We start from the raw sequence: 20,057 nt of genomic DNA on the forward strand, positions 1-20,057 counted from the left end.
GAAAAGAAACATAGTAGTAAAATGTGTTTGTGATAAAGTTACGGTTATCGTATATTTTTCATATAAGATTTAAATTATCTCCCGGAATTTATATTTTGTGGAATGGACTTAGTCAATAGATTCAGGTATTTTACTGATAACAATACTTTATCTAAGCGATAAGAAAACAAAGCGTACCAGTAGTCATATTTTAAAAAGATCTATCAGTCACATGTGGACAGTGATCGGTCAACTATGTCTTTTTCGATTCGGGAGTATGTTGAAATGCATTTTGTTTATGGTTTGTGTAAACGGTAATGCGTCGGCTGCTCAGAGAGAGTACCAGAATCGGTATCCTGATCGCACCACCCCCAGTACTCAGGTGTTTACTAGAGTGCATCAACGTTTGCTGGAAACAGGATCGGTTGAGACGAAGAAGAAAGAAGTAGGACCTGTGCATGATGTTGCAGCTGAAGAGGGTGTAATTCAGAGAGTTATGGATAATCCTACTACTAGTGTTAGGCAGCTTGCCCTTGAAACTAGTATGTCCCGGTGGAAAGTACATAAAGTGTTATAGGACAATAACTTCCATCCGTATCATTTCGCAAAGGTCCAAGGATTGGAGACTCGTGACTTTGAATCCAGAAAGGAGTTCTGCCGCTGGCTTCTTCAACGTGATATTGTTGAACATCACTTCCTTAAAAAAATACTATGGACTGGCGAATCCCGTTTTATCAGAGAAGGTGTGATAAATATTCACAACATGCATCTTTGAAATAATGAAAATCCAAAAGCCTCCAGAGAAGCTTCTTTTCAAAAAAGGTTTGGGATCAACGTGTGGGCAGGTGTGATTGGAGATCAGTTAATTGGTCCTCATATTATCTTCGAAGGAAATCTGAACGGTGATTTATATCTAGATTTTCTTCAGCACTCTCTACCTCAGTTGTTGGACGAAATTGATCCTCGACAAAGAGCTGAAATCATATTTCAGCAGGATGGTGCTCCACCACATTTTACTGAAAGCGTTCGGTTGTGGCTATCCCAAAACTACCCGACATGGATTGGACGTGGAGGAAGTGTGACATGGCCTCCTCGATTTCCAGACTTGAGCCCGTTAGATTTATTGTTCGGGGTTACATGAAAAGTCTAGTTTACTCAACTGTTGTAAACTCTGAAGTTGAGTTACGTTTAAAAAAAACAACTATTTAGTTTGATGGAAGTGTAGTCTGGTCAATCATAAATTATAGAAACCCTCGTCATCAGTGGTCAGCTCATAAAATAGTAGGTAAAATTGTTTTATCTTTTACAATATCTGTTTTGGCTTGACCGTGATTTTTCACAATAGTGTGTAAAATTCACAATGGATTTGACAGTAGGTAAATGTTGTTATACATAATTGTAAAGCCCTTTAAATACGGAAGTTTTTAGTCATATTTGATAACCTCGCCGGAACTCGGCAACCGAGAAATAAATTACTGAATGTTATTTAAATTTTCGTCGATATAAAAATAAATTGTTTACCGAAGAATTTTAAATAGTGTTTACATGTGTGTGTACATTTTTAAATGTGTTATATCTATTTAAAATTTTGTAAGGATTTTGAAAATTACATTGAAATTGACAGTAAGTGCATTTTTAACAGAGTAAAATAACCTTTTTCATAACAACTACAATAATTTAAAAAAAATCTTAATTTATTTGTTATTCTCTAACTGTTGAAGTTGGGAACCTCAAATTTGCGACATTCTGTCACCATTACCATGTAGTTTAATGCAAAATTTTATTTAACACTTATGACCAGGCACCCTGTATATATATTCTCAAAAGATATGTGATAATATCAGTTTCAAACATCCAAGTTAGAGGATAAACATAAAATAATAACCCCTCACTTTCACTTCTATTTGTAGAAATATATACATTTTATAAAACAAACAATAAGTCAACAAATTTTTACTTTTCAGTAGCAAAAATGATTAAACTAAAATATCTTCCAACAAACACAGTTTTCAATCTCCAATGCAAGGTGAAGTAGTCCTCTGGTGGCTGATCTATGAACTAGTTTTATTAGCTTCCATATACAGCCTCTAGATTTCACTATATGACCGGTGGTAAAAGGTACAAGATGGTCAAAGGTACAAAACTCTCCCCTACGCAATATAGTTTGCTGAATACGTTCCACGCACAGGCAAAGTTAAAAGAAGCCGCCAACTTCATAAAAGAAATTTAATAAATCTTATCAATTTTGGTAAAGCAATTTTATATTTTAAACAATACTTATTTTAACTTATATATAAAAAAAAGCAGACTACGTAGATGGATACTAATGAAACTAGTTTAAATTTAACATTCATTTGATAAATATACTTACGTTTGATCTGGCCAAAGTGAGAATTGTGTGTTGCTCGTAATGCCAGTTTGTAGCCCAACTGACGGCATGTTACATTGGCTTCTCTCTCATCCCACTCATCATCACAAACGGCTCCCCACCGTCCCATGTGGAATATCTCCACATTACCTGCAACATTAGTATTAGTTACAATTCCAGTTTGTGGACCAGCTGACGGCATGTTACATTGGCTTCTCTCCCATCCTACTCATCATCACATACGGCTCCCCACCGTCCCATGTGGAATATCTCCACATTACCTGCAACATTAGTATTAGTTACAATTACAGTTTGTAACCCAGCTGACGGCATGTTACATTGGCTTCTCTCTCATCCCACTCATCATCACAAACGGCTCCCCACCGTCCCATGTGGAATATCTCCACATTACCTGCAACATTAGTATTAGTTACAATTCCAGTTTGTGGACCAGCTGACGGCATGTTACATTGGCTTCTCTCCCATCCTACTCATCATCACATACGGCTCCCCACCGTCCCATGTGGAATATCTCCACATTACCTGCAACATTAGTATTAGTTACAATTACAGTTTGTAGCCCAACTGACGGCATGTTACATTGGCTTCTCTCTCATCCCACTCATCATCACAAACGGCTCCCCACCGTCCCATGTGGAATATCTCCACATTACCTGCAACATTAGTATTAGTTACAATTACAGTTTGTAGACCAGCTGACGGCATGTTACATTGGCTTCTCTCTCATCCCACTCATCATCACAAACGACTCCCCACCGTCCCATGTGGAATATCTCCACATTACCTGCAACATTAGTATTAGTTACAATTACAGTTTGTAGACCAGCTGACGGCATGTTACATTGGCTTCTCTCTCATCCCACTCATCATCACAAACGACTCCCCACCGTCCCATGTGGAATATCTCCACATTACCTGCAACATTAGTATTAGTTACAATTACAGTTTGTAGACCAGCTGACGGCATGTTACATTGGCTTCTCTCTCATCCCACTCATCATCACAAACGGCTCCCCACCGTCCCATGTGGAATATCTCCACATTACCTGCAACATTAGTATTAGTTACAATTACAGTTTGTAGACCAGCTGACGGCATGTTACATTGGCTTCTCTCCCATCCTACTCATCATCACATACGGCTCCCCACTATCCCATGTGGAATATCTCCACATTACCTGCAACATTAGTATTAGTTACAATTCCAGTTTGTAGACCAGCTGATGGCATGTTACATTGGCTTCTCACCCATCCTACTCATCATCACATACGGCTCCCCACTGTCCCATGTAGAATGTCTCCACATTACCTGCAACATTAGTATTAGTTACAATTCCAGTTTGTAGACCAGCTGACGGCATGTTACATTGGCTTCTCACCCATCCTACTCATCATCACATACGGCTCCCCACTGTCCCATGTGGAATGTCTCCACATTACCTGCAACATTAGTATTAGTTACAATTCCAGTTTGTAGACCAGCTGACGGCATGTTACATTGGCTTCTCTCTTATCTTACTCATCATCACATACGGCTCCCCACCGTCCCATGTGGAATATCTCCACATTTTTTTTAAGGAGAGAAAATGCTTTTACGCACACAGGTAGCCAGCCTGTAGTGTGAGACTCCTGAATCTATCACAGACCACTCACTAAAAACCCCCTCTACTCTGTTGGACACAGACATGGAATTGTTTGTCACATTACTTCAAGTCAGGCTAACATTGTGACCTAAGCCCTCAGGGCTCTCACCGTTTTTGGCATTTAGATACTTTATTACCTACACCACATCCCAGTCAAGGTCGAGCTTTTTGGCGAGGAGAATACCCTGTATGTAATGTGACACAGAGGTCCAATTGTGCTCACCCTCCGTATGACCGTGTCCACTGACAGCAGTCCTACTAACTGTTGAGCCTCCAGGCGGGGCCTTTCCCAATGCTGGCAGTTGAAAAATGTATGTTCCACGTCGTCGGGAATGCCTGGGCAGTATATGCAATTGGGTGACACGGCTTTGCACATCCTGAACAGGTACGACCGGATAAAGCCATGACCCGTCAGAAATTGGGTGAGGTAGAAGTCCACCTCCCCGCACCGCCGATTAACCCAAGGTTGGACTTGCTGTATCAGTCGCCTGGTCCAGCGTCCCCGAGTCTCCTGTTCCCAGCTCTTCTGCCACAGCTGGTAGGTGCGGGTGCGTTCCTGTGTTCGTGCCTGGTCCTCCCTACGGCGCTGATAAATTGACTTTCTCTCCACCACCAAAAGTTTGACGGGGATGACTCCAGAAACCACCAGGACAGCGGGTTCGGACACTGTTCGGTAGGCGGATGCAACTCTTAGTGCTGCCTGACGCTGCACTCGGGCGAGCCGCATCCTATATACCTCCTTATTGAGAGCATCTGCCCACACCTCAGCACCGTACAAGAGTACGGACTGGACAGAAGACATTAACAGCCTTCTACGGCTGGACCGAGGACCTCCGACATTGGCCATCAACCGGCTAAGAGAGGAAACCACCCTAGCGGCCTTGTCCACGGCACGGAAAATCTGACCCCGCCAGCCAAGCTTGCTGTCCACCATAACCCCAAGGTACTTGGGAGAACGAACGGTCTGAACTTCGACGGCCGCTACCCTCAACGGCACGATGTTGTCAATCCGTTTTTTTAATATCACTATCTCAGTTTTGCTCAAAGTAAGCGAGAGACCGTGGTCTGTCATCCATGCGTTTATAATACGCATAACTCGGTTCAGCTTTAGCTGAGCCAGCTCAACGCTACGTGCAGCTATCAAAACTGCAACGTCGTCTGCGTACCCAACCAAAACAGTTTCCTCAGGCATTTTAGACCTCAGGAGGCTGTCATACGTGACATTCCAGAGGTCTGGGCCGAGTATGGAACCTTGGGCAGCACAGGAAGTGACACTCATCGTCCGTGGGCCCTCTGTAGTTTCAAACATGAGGAGGCGGAACCGGAGATAATCCTCTATGATACGCATGAGGTATGCCGGAACGTGGAAGTTGTTCTCCAGAGCATCCAGCATATAGCACCACCTCGCGGAATTAAATGCGTTTCGCACATCGAGAGTTACGAGCAGCACAACCCTCGTGGTTAAAATCCTCAGCTCTCATCACGGCTTGCTTCACCTCATCAACAGCGTCAACCGTAGATTGCCCCATCCTGAATCCATGTAGCCGGGGGGACAGGTCCCCCGCAGCGACCACGGCTGAATTCAGTCGGGAACGGATCAACTTCTCGAGGACTTTGCCAGCCGTATCCAACATATACAGAGGTCTGTAAGAGGATGGCAGGTCTGGGTCTCCCTTCCCCTTCCCAACAAGCACAAGCCTAGCTGTTTTCCAGCACGAGGGGAAAACTCCTTCGAATAGGCAGGCGTTGTACATGCGCAAAGGGATCAAGGGGTTAATAGTCAAAACCTTCTTGAGGACTTCGCCAGGTACCCCATCGGGTCCAGGAGCCTTTTTGTTCTTCAGGGATAGGACGGCCACCTCCATCTCTCCAAGTCTGAAAAGTGGTACATCATCCACCCTTTCGAAATCCCGCAGTGGGCGCAACGTGTGAGCCAGAAAAAGGGACTCGACTATCCTCTCCATAGTGGCCCCATCCATGACGGAAGGTGGAGAGCGGGTGCCAAGTTTCTTGGTTACAAGTTTGTAGCCCAGGCCCCACAGATTGGAATCGACATCGTCCCTTAATGTCTCCCAGCAACTGCATTTACTCCGGTTCAAGGGCGCCGGCAGAGAGGGGCAGGGGGGGGCCTTGGCCCCCCCCTGGATCATGGAAGATTTTTTTTATATTGGCAAATCCAACACTGTTGCAAATGTAGGCGAATACAGCATTTGTGTTATTGGCTAAAATGTTTGGCAACACTGAACTGATCCTATCCCGCTCACCCCTACTCCCACACTACAAGCGATTTCCTCCCCCTTCCCTCCCCCTTTCAACCCCCTTCCCTCCCCCTTTCCTCCCCAACACCTGTAACACGTGATTCCTAGGTCGTAAACTATTCACCTATTGTCTCAGAATTCGTGCGTGTCACTTGACGAGACAGCTTTCTGCGTTACACAGTGTTAAGATTTTTGGAGGTAACGGAGTGTTGAAAGTTTGTGTTGTGTTCACAAGTTGTGTTGGCTTATGGTTATTGTTATTATGTAATCAATTTCGCGGACTTGTAGATAAAACAGTGGGAGAAACTCAGTGATTTGATCAAATAGAGGTAAGTGATTTTAAATCTTTTCCTCATTGAAATGTTAATAACTTTATGCCTGTATTTTGGATGTGATTAAATTACAAATGGAAAATAAATATCACACCATACACTTTAGACTTTTTTATCTACATATGAACTGAATTGGTTTTCTAAGGACATAAAAAATGTAATCGGCCGTGGTTCGGTTCAAGGTGTTGAACCACTTCAAATAACAAAGCAATTATTCCTTATATTCATATTGGAAATTCGCTTAAAATATAAATGAGTAAACACAATGTCAATAAGTGAGAGACGTATTGAGAATTGTATTGCATCCTAATGCAGTCATACCATCACTATTCAATTTCGTTTAACTGGTACTATTTATATACCATGTTACGAGGTGTATGGTAGTTTTATTTTTATTTTAATACTCAGTTTGACAACTAGTTAACAATGATTGAAATGATAAAATATAAACATTTCAAAACACACTTCTGCTTGAAATGTTTTAGTTTACCATTCTGGACTTTAAAATGCACATAACCTACATTGTAAAACAAAACGAGCGGAGTATGAGTGTTACGGTAAACGCTTTTAGCAAGCATGGTCAGGTGACCTTGATAGAGAGAGACAGAGAAGTGTCACCCCGCCATCCCCCACGCTCAACCCCTTCCTTCTTATTCTTACTCAAACCCGAGTACAGTTGTCGCAGCTAGTCTGGGCGCGCGGCCACGCTAGGGTGCGGGGTAGGGTGGTCCAAAAAACTCAAGTTTTTTTTAGAGACCTAGGGACCCTCCCATTTTGTTACATCTAATAATAGAATAATCTATGCAAAATCTTAGTACCCTAAGACATAAGGAAGGCAGTGCTCAACAACGTTTAGGTTTTGAAAATTTCGACAAAACACTGAAATTAAGAAAAAATTCTTTTGTTTTATTTTGAGTATTCAGAAGTTAACAAAGCTGTTGATCACCTTAATACAGTTGATACTAAACATTTTCAGCATTTTCAGCATAAAGGTACCAGATTACAAAGGAGTTATATAACTTGAAATAATAGCAATTTTCGGGTTTTTAACGCTTTTTGATTTTCTTTTGTTTCAGGTCATTTGAACTGCAATATTTAACTTGGGAAGCTCAGTGTATTCATCAATAGAAACTTAAATAAATAACTGACCTAGTAAAAGTGTCTAGTTCCTTTTTTGACAGTGTGATTTTTAGTTTGAAACCTGATTCAATCAAAATGACTGCGCTTAAGACGCGTCAGGCGGATAGTGTTTACTTAATTGGTGTAAAGGACTTAGAACCTTTAACTAAGAAGAACCAACTTCCTACAACAAAAGAAGTATTATTAAGATTTCATTTCTTTCTAAGTGAAAAAAAATCAGTCAGAAACGCTAGTCATATCACAATTGAAGAATTGAATGAAGTTTGGAGCAAAGCCCTAATCCCGACTAAGTATACCAAGGATTCGATTGAAAAACTCGAAAGTGTGCATTCGCAGTGGTTACTTCTAAAGAAAAATAAAGGCAGAAAAACAGAAAAACAAAGAAAAAACGAACAATTATTTGTAGAAAAAATAGAAAAACTGTTTGATATTGCTCATTCAGATGCTCTAATCCTCATGAAAATACAACAAGACAAAGATTTCTTAACTGACCAAAGAACTGAGAGAAAAATGATCATTTCATCTCAAGACAAGGAGTATACTAAAAAGCAAGAAAGATCACTAGACAGATTTCAAAAAGAAGAGATAAGAAGAAAAAAGTCTTTTTCTGCTGCCGAATCCACATCCTCTTCTATTAATCCACCCGATGATGACTCAAATGAGAGCCCAGTTGCCGAAAGCAGTTCAGAAAATGGTTCTGATGATGAATTATATCAACCTTCGACCAAAAAAAAGTTAGAACAAGTTTTAGTTGGCAAGAGTGAAGATGTTTCTGAACCAAAGGCTAAGAAGAGCCTTTTTGACATGAATGTGGCAGGAGCTTTAGACAGAAATAAAATTTCCGATCGTGAAGCTGTGAGGATAATTATTCCTATTGCCGCTGCACTTGGGCATGATCCTGCAGCATTGCCACTTTCAAGAAGTTCTGTAAAAAGAAAACGAGAAGCAGCAAGGCAGAATTTTTCAACAGAGATGAAATCAAACCTAGACATCAAAGCACCAATTGTAGTTCATTGGGACAGCAAAATCTTGCCCGATATTTTAGGTGCACAAAAGGTTGATAGACTACCAGTCCTAGTTTCCTATGCTGGTGGAAATGAGAAACTACTGGGAGTGCCAAAACTGGCTCAGGGAACAGGTGCTAACACTGGAGATGCAGTACTTGAAACTCTTAAAACATGGGATCTCGATGACAAAGTCATTGGTATGGGCTTTGACACAACAGCTGTCAATACTGGCGTCAAGAATGGTGCATGCACTTTCATTGAAAAAAAGTTAAACAAAGAACTTCTATGGCTAGCATGTCGCCATCACATAATGGAAATAATTTTGAGCAAAGTATTTACATTATGTTTGGGACCTTCAAGCTCTCCTGAAATACCCATATTTAAAAGGTTGAGGGAATCATGGAATGCAGTTGATCGATCAGATTATACACCACTAAATTTTCCTCCTGGAGAAGCTGAGTTAAAAAACAGTGCCATCGAGTCCCTGCTACCACATCTTAGTAAGAAAGACCAGCCTCGAGATGACTATCTAGAATTAATTGAACTGACGCTATTGGTGTTGGGACAACCACTAGAAAAGATTCACTGGAGAGCACCTGGGCCAATACACCACGCTCGATGGATGGCTAAACTTATCTATGCATTTAAATTGTACCTTTTCCAAGGCCAAGAAGTTTACAATCTCACGAACAAAGAAAAAGAAAACTTAGAAAGATTTGTCCGTTTCGGAGCTCTTTTGTATGTGAAAAACTGGGTTGAGGCTCCAATCTGCGCCAACGCAGCTTCCAATGATCTGACCTTTTGGAAAGAGGCTGGGAAATACAGCTCAACTGATGAAGATATAGCTAAAACCACCCAAAAAGCCTTGCAGCCACATTTATGGTACCTATCCGACGAACTGATCGGATTGTCACTTTTTTCCAAGAAAGTAAGTCTTGAAAACAAAGTGAGTATTTTGAGTAAAATGTCTGTCCCTGCACCACCCAGGATGATTAGAGGAAATTCCAATTTACTCAGTGATGAATGTGAATTGGCAGATTTTGCTAATAGCAGAACAATGTTGTTGTTTGACAAGCTAAACATTAACAACAGCTTTTTAAACAAGCACCCAAGTGAATGGGAACAGGAGCCAGAGTTCAAAGCGGCAAAAAATATAGTGAATGAAATCAAAGTGGTAAACGACATCGCAGAAAGAGGTGTAAAGCTCTTCCAAGATTTTAATAAACTCATAACAAATGATGAGGAGGAAAAACAACTGTTGCTGCAGATTGTAGAGGCAAACCGAAAACAAGTCCCGACTGAACCAACAAAGAAGGCCGTTCTAGAAAGCCTACGGAAACCATCCACTTCCAACGACAAAATTTAAAGACTTAATTTTTATTATGGTCTACATAATGAAATGTCCTTATTTGTAACACTATTTTACATGTAAATTAATCAAATAAATTTAGGTTTTTGTATCCTAACATGCCTTATAATTTTTTTCAAAAAATGTGAAAAAATTCCCGTTTTAATTTTTTTAAACAGCATTGAGCACTGCCTTATAAGTGACTTATGACCTTAAGATTTTGGCTCCATCCTTATTTTATCAAATAGAAAATAATTGGGGGGTCCCCTGACTTTTACATTCAACTTGAGTTTTTACCATAAGATCATGGACCACCCTAGTGCGGGGTGTAGAGGGGAGTGTTTATTGCTTATTTCCAAAAACATCTGGCCCACACGGCTGTCTGGGGTTGTTCAGCGCCTCACTGCTGTCTTCGTGGCTTTGGCGTGGGGAACGGTTAGTACACAAGGGTCCGCGGGCCCAGACTAGCTGCGACAACTGTAACTGATAGGCCCGTGCGCCACGCCAACATACCGTATACACACTTCCTTATTATTCGCTTGAATGCACTTTTGTGTGCGTCAATGTCTTAAAAGAATTGAATTATGCTAATATAAACACGCAGTAAATATAACACCATGTATTATATTGGTATATTATGGCTTGAAATGCATGATATACAACCATACAAAAACACGATTAAATAGTACAAATACGCTGTTAATTTATTTGTATTTAAAAAATACGTCATGTAGAACAATGTCCTTAATCTTAACCCTGTACCCGCAGCACAATCATGCTGGTTCACGAAATTGTTTGAATAAAATTAAGTTTATACATTAATTAAGTTTATAAAACTAAAGTTTATTAATTAAATGTTTTAACATTAAAAAAAAAAAAAAACGGATAACGGATATATTTGTTTACAATTCGTCTACAATAATGCTGTTGATTTTAGGTGGTTGACAAGATGGACATAAGAAACTTTTTTAAAAACAAACGGCTCAAAGTTGATGAAGATGAAAACTCTTCAAATCAGCCAAGTGAATCACTTTCACTAGACAAGCAAGATATAGAAAGAAGCATAGATTCTCCTCAACCTCGACCAACACCAAACTTATTCAGAACTGATCCTTCTTCTGATAAAAGTTCAAATGAAGAGAGTTCGTGTCATGGAAATATTGATCAACTTGATCCTGGTCCTAGTGTATCAGGAAGTTATCAAAATCCCTCAGATATTGGTAGCTACACTGACAGAAGCAAAATCGACAGTTTAAATGACAGGACAAAATACCTGCTCCTACAAAATCCATGGAAACCGGATAAAACCTACAATTATAAGGCTGACGTTACTCCTGGAAAAAGACAATTTCTGCATGACTGGTTTAACCTCTATGAATGGATGGCCTACTCGAAGAATGAAAAGGGGGTGTTTTGCAAGACGTGTGTTATTTTTAGACCTCGTGTCTCAAGAGGTTTACAAGGAGCTTTTATTACCCGTCCATTCACTAATTACAAAAAGTTTCATGAATGTGCCAAATCTCACATGGCTTCTGAGTGGCATCGCGAGTCTTCAGAAAAAGCAAGCAACTTTATGTCGGTGATGAATAACAAGCAGCTTAGTGTCGAGGCTCAAGTGAACGACCAAGTTCAAACTGCTATTGAACAAAATAGAACCAAACTAAAGTCCATTCTTTCAACAGTGATTTTCTGTGCTACTCATGACTTGCCACTCAGAGGAAAAACTGATGAAGGTGCCGTGTTCAATGATCTTCTCCACTTCAGGGAGGAATCCGGCGATAAAGTTTTACAAGAACACCTCAAAACTGCACCAAAAAATGCCAAATACATTTCTCATGGTATTCAAAATGAACTTATTGATACATGTGCCACAACATTAAGAAGTGATCTGGTTAGAAAAATAAAAGATAACGAGTTCTTCTCAATTTTGGCAGATGAAACCATGGACATAGGAGGAACAGAACAACTATCCCTAGGTGTCAGGTACTATAACAGAGAAGAAAAAATCGTCAAAGAAGAGTTCCTTGGTTTTACTCCGCTTCAAAACGGGGTTGATGCCGAAACGATAGCAAATGCTATAACTGACACGTTGACAGGTTGGAAATTAAACCTAGAATTGGCTGTAGGACAAGGCTACGATGGATGTAGCACAATGGCTGGAGAAATTAGCGGTGTCCATAAACGAATAAGTACCAAGTTCCCAATGGCTAACTTTTATCATTGTGCCAGCCATAGGCTAAACTTGGCTATCAACGATGTAAGTGATATACCTCAAATAAGAAACACTGTAGGAACCATAAAAGAGGTGACTAAGTTTTTTAGGGAGAATTCTGGAAGAAGAAGCGTAGTTGGGACTTTGCAGAATTTGTGTGAGACCAGGTGGACGGAAAAGTACAAGTCCATCCGAAAGTTTCGTGATAAGTTTATTGACATAGTCAATGGTCTTGAAACCCTTTCAAAAGAGGGAAACAAAGACACAAAACAAAAGGCCTTTCAGCTCTACTGTGCAGTTACATCGTCAACATTCGTTGTAAGTTTAGAGATTGTGGCGAAGTATTCGGCAACATTAGAGACAGTTGCACAAATGTTGCAAGGAGTTAACGTTGACTTGATGCGTGTGGCAAAACATATTGAACGGCTAGTAGATTTGTTTAAAGAAGACCGAAAGAAAGATGAAGTCGTCTTCAAGGATTTAATGGCAAATGTTGACACGACTACAGAAGTTTTAGGCATCTCTTTGACTAGGCCTCGCACCAATACTAAACAAAGCCACCGCTCTAATGTACCATCAGAAAGTGTAGAGGACTACTACAGAAAATCACTGTTCATCCCCTATTTAGATTACCTCATCCGAGCCCTAAGTGAAAGATTCTCAAAAAAGAACCAGACTTCGTTTGAGTTGTTTAACCTCCACCCCTTAAAGATGAAGGCGATGACGAGGACAGAATTTGAAAACTCTCTGAACGACATTCTTGTCACTTACAGCAATGTTCTGGACAACTTTAAGATCGAAGGTCTTTTGTGGTACGACCTTTGGGCAAAAGACGTTGCAGACAGCGGTTCCGACGAGATTTTAAGCAACATCTGTTTAGCAGACCTCATCACCCACAACCACGCAGCATTTTTGCCAAGTGTTAGCAGAGCAATACAAATTGCGATATGCTTGCCACCAACAACATGCACAGTTGAAAGATCCTTCAGGTAACTGTTATTTCTTTTGATGAATACTAACCTTACTGTATATCTCAATTATTCTTAACGAAAAAGAGTGAATGAAAAACAAACCTTGTTTTTAAGTTAAAGATTACTTTTTCAGTTTAAGCTGAGTTAATTTATAGATAAACAAATTAGCCCACACTAACATTGTTCGTACATATAATAATTTCTAATAAGATGGGTTTTTTACTTCTTGTAATAACCAGTAGGCAACACTTTATTTAAAATATGCTCACAATTATTAAGTTTAAACTAATGAAAAAAGAAGACTGCGTTATGGTAACTTTAGGCTGTTAACATTGTATGTACCAGCCGGAATTTAATAAGTTTAAAATTAAAGAATTTTTTAAAATTTGTGTTGATATTTTTGTTTTGAGTTAGTCGTTATTTCACAATTAACTACGAGTGTAGGGTATTACAATGCTAGTTACATAACGATAGCTAACGTTTGACCGTTTTTTCAGCACAATGAGAAGAGTTAAAACTTGGATTCGGAACCAGATTGGGCATAACAGACTCAGTGGCCTTTGTCTCATGTCTGTCCACAGGGAATCCATAAACAAGAACAAAGAAGAGTTTGTAAATAAATGTATTGATTTATTCTCAATGGAAAAACGGCGAATTCAGTTCTTGTTCAAATAAAATAAGTTTACAGTTTGATTTACTCATGGCTAAATTAATTTACTTCCTTAGGTGCTTTGCAGATAGTTAATAACACATTTAAAAGTCGACAAAGCTTGTATGATACCATTATTTTAAAAAGATAAAAGTAGTTACAATAGTTTGTGTGCAACATATTGTTAAAAAATAGAAACATTAAAACATATAACATTCAAACTTATTACAAAATATATAAAGGTAAGTTAATTTGTATTTATGAAGTAATGTCTATATATGGTGTTAAAGGTATTTCGTATTCTGAAAAAGAGTGGCGTTTCCCTGTATTACTTTTTTTCGGCTCCAAGTTGTGGGAAGCGCAGCGCCGCCGGCCACCACCTGGCCGATGAAAATGCAGTGGGGTTGCTACGACGACGCTTCCCGATCGTGTGTTGCTCACATCTTCCGCATTCATTGCTGCACTTTCTTTATATTTAAATTTATTTTTTCTTTGGAAATGGTATCACTTATGATATCACAAAAATATGAGAAAATAGGGACAGAGAATTTATCTTCAACAAGAAATATTTAAGAACGAAATTGGCCGAAATCGTGAGTTTTGAATATTAAAATATCAAAATTTTCCCGGGGGGGGACCCCCGGACCCCCCTCTATGCAGGGGGGTATTCCATACCCCCCTGACCCCCCGGTGGGTCTATGTCTGCCGCCCCCCCCTGTACAAGTTTCTGCCGGCGCCCCTGCTCCGGTTGATGGCTCGACGAAGAGACCTCCTAGCCACTCTGTAAGCACCCGACTTACGACGTCTATCTACAGGTTCTCTCGCCCTGGTAGCAAGTCTTTTGTCTCTCAATGCTGACTGACGCAATTCCGCAATCTCGGCAGTCCACCAGTACACAGGTCGCTTATTGCACCGGGATCTCCTGCGAGGCATAGACTCATCGCAAGCCGAGTTGATCAGTCCCATCATGGATGTAACTACCGCCTCTGCGTGAGCCAGGTTAGATGCGGGAGGAACCACCGGCGTTCCTCGTAAGATGGCTTCATTGAATTTTGCCACGTCCATTTTTTTTTAATTTAATCGAAAGGGCACTTGACGAAACGCGGCTCGTCTCTGATAACCATCCAGGACATCAAAAATGATGTACTGGTGGTCACTGGCCGTGTAATCCTCCAGGACTCTCTAGGCTCTGATCCTTGGCAAAAGAGACTCAGATGCAAGGGTAGTCTGGGTTCGTTCCCCGCATCCCAGGGCGCCGGAAAGTTGGCGTGTTGCCCTTGTTGACGACAACGAGTCCGGCTCTGGCAGAAAAGTCCAGAATGTACTTGCCCCGGGAATTTGTGAGGATCATTCCCCATTCGACAGCTCTAGCATTAAAATCCCCACCAACGACGACGTGTCCTGTGGTATTGCGCACGCTCTCTTCCAGGCGGTCTATCTTCTCACGAAAGTCACGGATGGCCTCGTTGGGAGTGAGGTAGACACTAAAGTAAGTGACATCCCGGCACCGAACCCAAATGAAACCTCGGCACTTCGCGTGACCCCGTACTTGTACTTTAGCTGCATTACGCGCCCAGAATGCAGCAGTACCAAGACTATCAGGGAACCAAAAAGCTGGGTCCCTATCACGGTACTGGTACTGTTCGCTGACTAAGAGCGCGTCGACATCGTGTTCTAGGGCAAGCTGACATAGAAGTGCGTCAGCCGTCCTGGATCGCTCAAGATTGCACTGAAGGATTCTTATCTTCGTGGGAGGGCTTTCGCTTGTTGTAGTGCAGATTTAAATACACTACACTGTCCAGACCCAGCTATATGCTTCACTTGTTTGTCAGTGAGCCCATTTTCTTTGCAAAGGAAACAGGACTTGACTTGGCAGTCCTTACGGATGTGACCGACCTCCCCGCACCAAAGGCAATTCTTGCTTCGGTCGGGTCCCTTGCAGTTTCGGGAGGAATGGCCGCAACAGAGGCATTTAAAAAACCTCTTTACTTCCACTCTCCGTCTGAGCCTGCAGTTGACCCAGCCGACTCTCAGATGCTGGAGTGCCAGCACCTTATTGGCATGTGCGTCTGCCATTTCGGCGACCGCAATCCGCTGCTGACTCCTATTCGGTTTTGTGAGCCACACTTTAAGAAAGTCGTTTGCCCGCCAAGCTCGGGGATAGCTTTCTTCAGGGCTTCAACGACGTCAACCTCCGTCGACACACAATCAATGTCTCGAACCTCGACTGATGTCTTTGGCTCAAGAGCACGGACGGTGCCCTGGCCTTCAACAGCTGCCTTCGGTTCGGTAGTAAAGGCTGTTTTGTCTTTCGACTTACCCAGTTCAAGGAGAACGTTCCCGTCCCGGGTTCGTCTAATCGACCGTACAACCGTATCGGTCTGCTCTGGCTTAGCCTTGGCCTTAATTGCACCAAGACCTCGGCGAAAGATCTCCCCCCTGAGGCTTGACCAGGATTGCCTCCGTCCTGGGCTTTTTTGGCCGGGACTTGTTCGGAGCAGAGAAGTTTTTGGGCCACGCCGGTCGTCTGTTCCTTCACTGCCACATTCTTTATAGAGGCGACCTCCGCCCGCCTCAATTGCCTCTTCACCTTTCGGGAACGGTGTTTTTCCCACGCAGCCCCAGGTGTCTCTACAACTGATCCCTTTCGGGAACTTCCCTGAAGGGGGGTCGTAGGTAGCTGTAGCTGTTGGTTCTTCACAGAAGCTGCAGCTATGACCGAAAAGGATCTGGGCACAGCAGACAATGGGTCCGTCTGAGTCGCCTTGGCCTTGGTCCTTGTGGTCTGGACACCTTCTTCTCTTTTTTGAGGACTGTCCGATGTGGAAGGCCTCTTACGTTTCTTAGAAGGCAGCGCTCTTTCGTCGGACAGAGACACAACCTTCTCGGCAATCTTCTCCATGGCCGCCTTTCTCACCACCCGGCAGGCAAAAACGAATCCAAGGTCATCCTCTAGTTTAACCATGCCATTTTTAACCACTTGATTTACGGCTCTCTGGGTCCGGAAGGTGTCCAGCATAGCCTTTATCGTAACTTCCATGTCTTGGAGCCGGGATTCAATGTTACTCTCTGCGTCAAGATATTCCTGTCGCAGAAGCACCATCTCAGAGCCCTCCGACCTCGACGTTGCTGTGAAAAGCTCCTCCGGCATTCCTACAGCAGAACTTACTGGCAACGCCGGCTCGACGCCTGCAACTCCAACGTTTTCCGCACCGCTCCCAGCTCCACTTGCCGAAGGAGATCCTAAAAGGGGAAACTCCTTAGTGCATTTGAAAGGTGCAGGTGGCGGAGATGTCCTCACGTTTTTTGGTGGTGGCGATCTCTGAACCTTGGAGCTACGAACAAGAGGGTTCCGCTCCACTTCCAACTTCTTTTCCTGCTCATTTGAGCTCTTAATCAAAAATGTGTTAATGGGGGTATTAAAAGCCATCGTGTTTATTCCAGTGCATCGTGCGGCAAGGAGAGGCCCGGAATCAGTCAGGAACGGGTATACAATCGGGGACAAAAGCCCCTACCCCAGTTCCCAGCACCGGATACCTGACGTTCCGGGGGTCGCCCGTCGCAATGCAGAGCCCGACCTCTACATCCATGCCGCACTCCCTGACCAAGGACCGAAGTGGCTGGCTTCTCACGACCCACTGAGAATACCCATCGGCAGTGCAGAGCACACATCAACCCCTGCAATACAACAGGGACTCCCAGTGAGAACGTCAGTCACCCTTTTAGTTGCTTCTTACGACAAGCCCGAGAAGGCTGCGGTGCTATTCTAACCCGGTACCGCACGGGTAAATATCTCCACATTACCTGCAACATTAGTATGAGTTATCATTCCAGTTTGTAGACCAGATGACGGCATGTTACATTGGCTTCTCTCCCATCCTACTCATCATCACATACGGCTCCCCACTATCCCATGTGGAATATCTCCACATTACCTGCAACATTAGTATTAGTTACAATTCCAGTTTGTAGACCAGCTGATGGCATGTTACATTCATTGGCTTCTCTCCCATCCTACTCATCATCACATACGGCTCCCCACCGTCCCATGTGGAATATCTCCACATTACCTGCAACATTAGTATTAGTTACAATTCCAGTTTGTAGACCAGCTGATGGCATGTTACATTCATTGGCTTCTCTCCCATCCTACTCATCATCACATACGGCTCCCCACCTTAACACTGTTACAATTACACTGCTGCAACACTATTTACAATGCTAGTTTGTAGCCCAGCTGACGGCATGTTACATTAACTTCTCTCTTATCTTACTCATCATCACATCCGGCTCCCCACCTTAACATTGTTACAATTACACTGCTGCAACACTATTTACAATGCCAGTTTGTTGACCAGCTGACGGCATGTTACATTGGCTTCTCTCTCATCCTACTCATCATCACATACGGCTCCCCCCCGTAACACTGTTACAATTACACTGCTGCAACACTATTTACAATGCTAGTTTGTAACCCAGCTGACGGCATGTTACATTGGCTTCTCTCCTATCCTACTCATCATCACATACGGCTACCAACCGTCCCATGTGGAATGTCTCCACATTACCTGCAACATTAGTATTAGTTACAATTCCAGTTTGTAGACCAGCTGATGGCATGTTACATTCATTGGCTTCTCTCCCATCCTACTCATCATCACATACGGCTCCCCACCTTAACACTGTTACAATTACACTGCTGCAACACTATTTACAATGCTAGTTTGTAGCCCAGCTGACGGCATGTTACATTGGCTTCTCTCTTATCTTACTCATCATCACATCCGGCTCCTCACCTTAACATTGTTACAATTACACTGCTGCAACACTATTTACAATGCCAGTTTGTTGACCAGCTGACGGCATGTTATATTGGCTTCTCTCTCATCCTACTCATCATCACATACGGCTCCCCACCGTAACACTGTTACAATTACACTGCTGCAACACTATTTACAATGCTAGTTTGTAACCCAGCTGACGGCATGTTACATTGGCTTCTCTCTCATCCTACTCATCATCACATACGGCTCCCCACCTTAACACTGTTACAATTACACTGCTGCAACACTATTTACAATGCCAGTTTGTAGCCCAGCTGACGGCATGTGACATTGGCTTCTCTTTCATCCTACTCATCATCACATACGGCTCCCCACCTTAACACTGTTACAATTACAATGCTGCAACACTATCTACAATGCCAGTTTGTAGACCAGCTGACGGCATGTTACATTGGCTTTTCTCTCATTCCACTCATCATCATAACAGGCTCCCCACCGTCCCATGTGGAATATTGGGTAGGCGTCTTATTGTCACCACGACAGATTGGCACCACGTCAGATTGGCACCCTTCCTATAGGTCTCGCCACCCTAAGTTGAGGCAGCCCAAACTGACCGGGAGGGTCATTACCGGCTGTTCCCGCACGACCCTTTATAATCCGATTAGCGACACTTCCATGAACGCTCTAGTTCAATAATTATCATTAACAAATTTTAAATCCGATGTATAAATTTAGCCATTTACATTAATAACTTTGATTTAATACATATTTCCGTTTTCGTCCCATCAAAAACGGACAATGTTTACGGTTTGTGAGCTATAAACAAAAACACTACTTGGTTTTTTGTTTATAGCTCACAAACCGTAAACATTGTCCGTTTTTGATGGGACAAAAACGGAAATGTTTGTTAAATCAAAGTTATTAATGTAAACGACTAAATTTATAATAAATTTATAATTTTTAAAACCGGTTTGCGGCATTGTAATCAAGGTAAAAATCTAACTCGAAATAATGGGTCACAACCCCACCTTTACATTTGAAAAAAATATTTTGCATCCAATATGGCGGATCCAAGATGGCGGCCGGAAATGACCACCTTGTCAAAATGAAGTACTTCCTACCCAACAATGTTTGGAAGTGGTCTGGGATTGATATTTGAAAAAATGTAGAAAAAAGTTGGGGGGGGGACAATTAAAACTCACCCTGTGTAAGACCAAGAATGTAAAACCGCGCAGACCCCAATTTTTAAGGACCTTGGTCGTAATGACGTCATCAATATGGCGCTCGTAACAGGATGCTGGGTCGCTTTGAATTTATTATAGTACCAACGCCTGAACGGATTTTAA

The 20,057-nt window shown here is 42.2% G+C and overlaps 1 protein-coding gene across 1 annotated transcript in view; it reads right to left on the reverse strand.

The window, feature by feature from the left end:
• Positions 1 to 20,057, reverse strand: part of LOC128984939 (lysyl oxidase homolog 2) — a 103,243-nt gene that overhangs the window by 48,632 nt on the left and 34,554 nt on the right. Inside the window, exon 3 of the mRNA XM_054404311.1 lies at positions 2,351 to 2,497. Within this exon, the coding sequence (XP_054260286.1) occupies positions 2,351 to 2,497 (147 nt within the window). The remainder of the gene's footprint in view (positions 1 to 2,350; positions 2,498 to 20,057) is intronic.

The sequence above is a fragment of the Macrosteles quadrilineatus genome, unplaced genomic scaffold (genome assembly GCF_028750875.1).
Source record: "Macrosteles quadrilineatus isolate MER2022 unplaced genomic scaffold, UCM_ALF_1.0 Scaffold_1__1_contigs__length_201487025, whole genome shotgun sequence".
Classification (NCBI taxonomy): Eukaryota; Metazoa; Arthropoda; class Insecta; order Hemiptera; family Cicadellidae; genus Macrosteles; species Macrosteles quadrilineatus.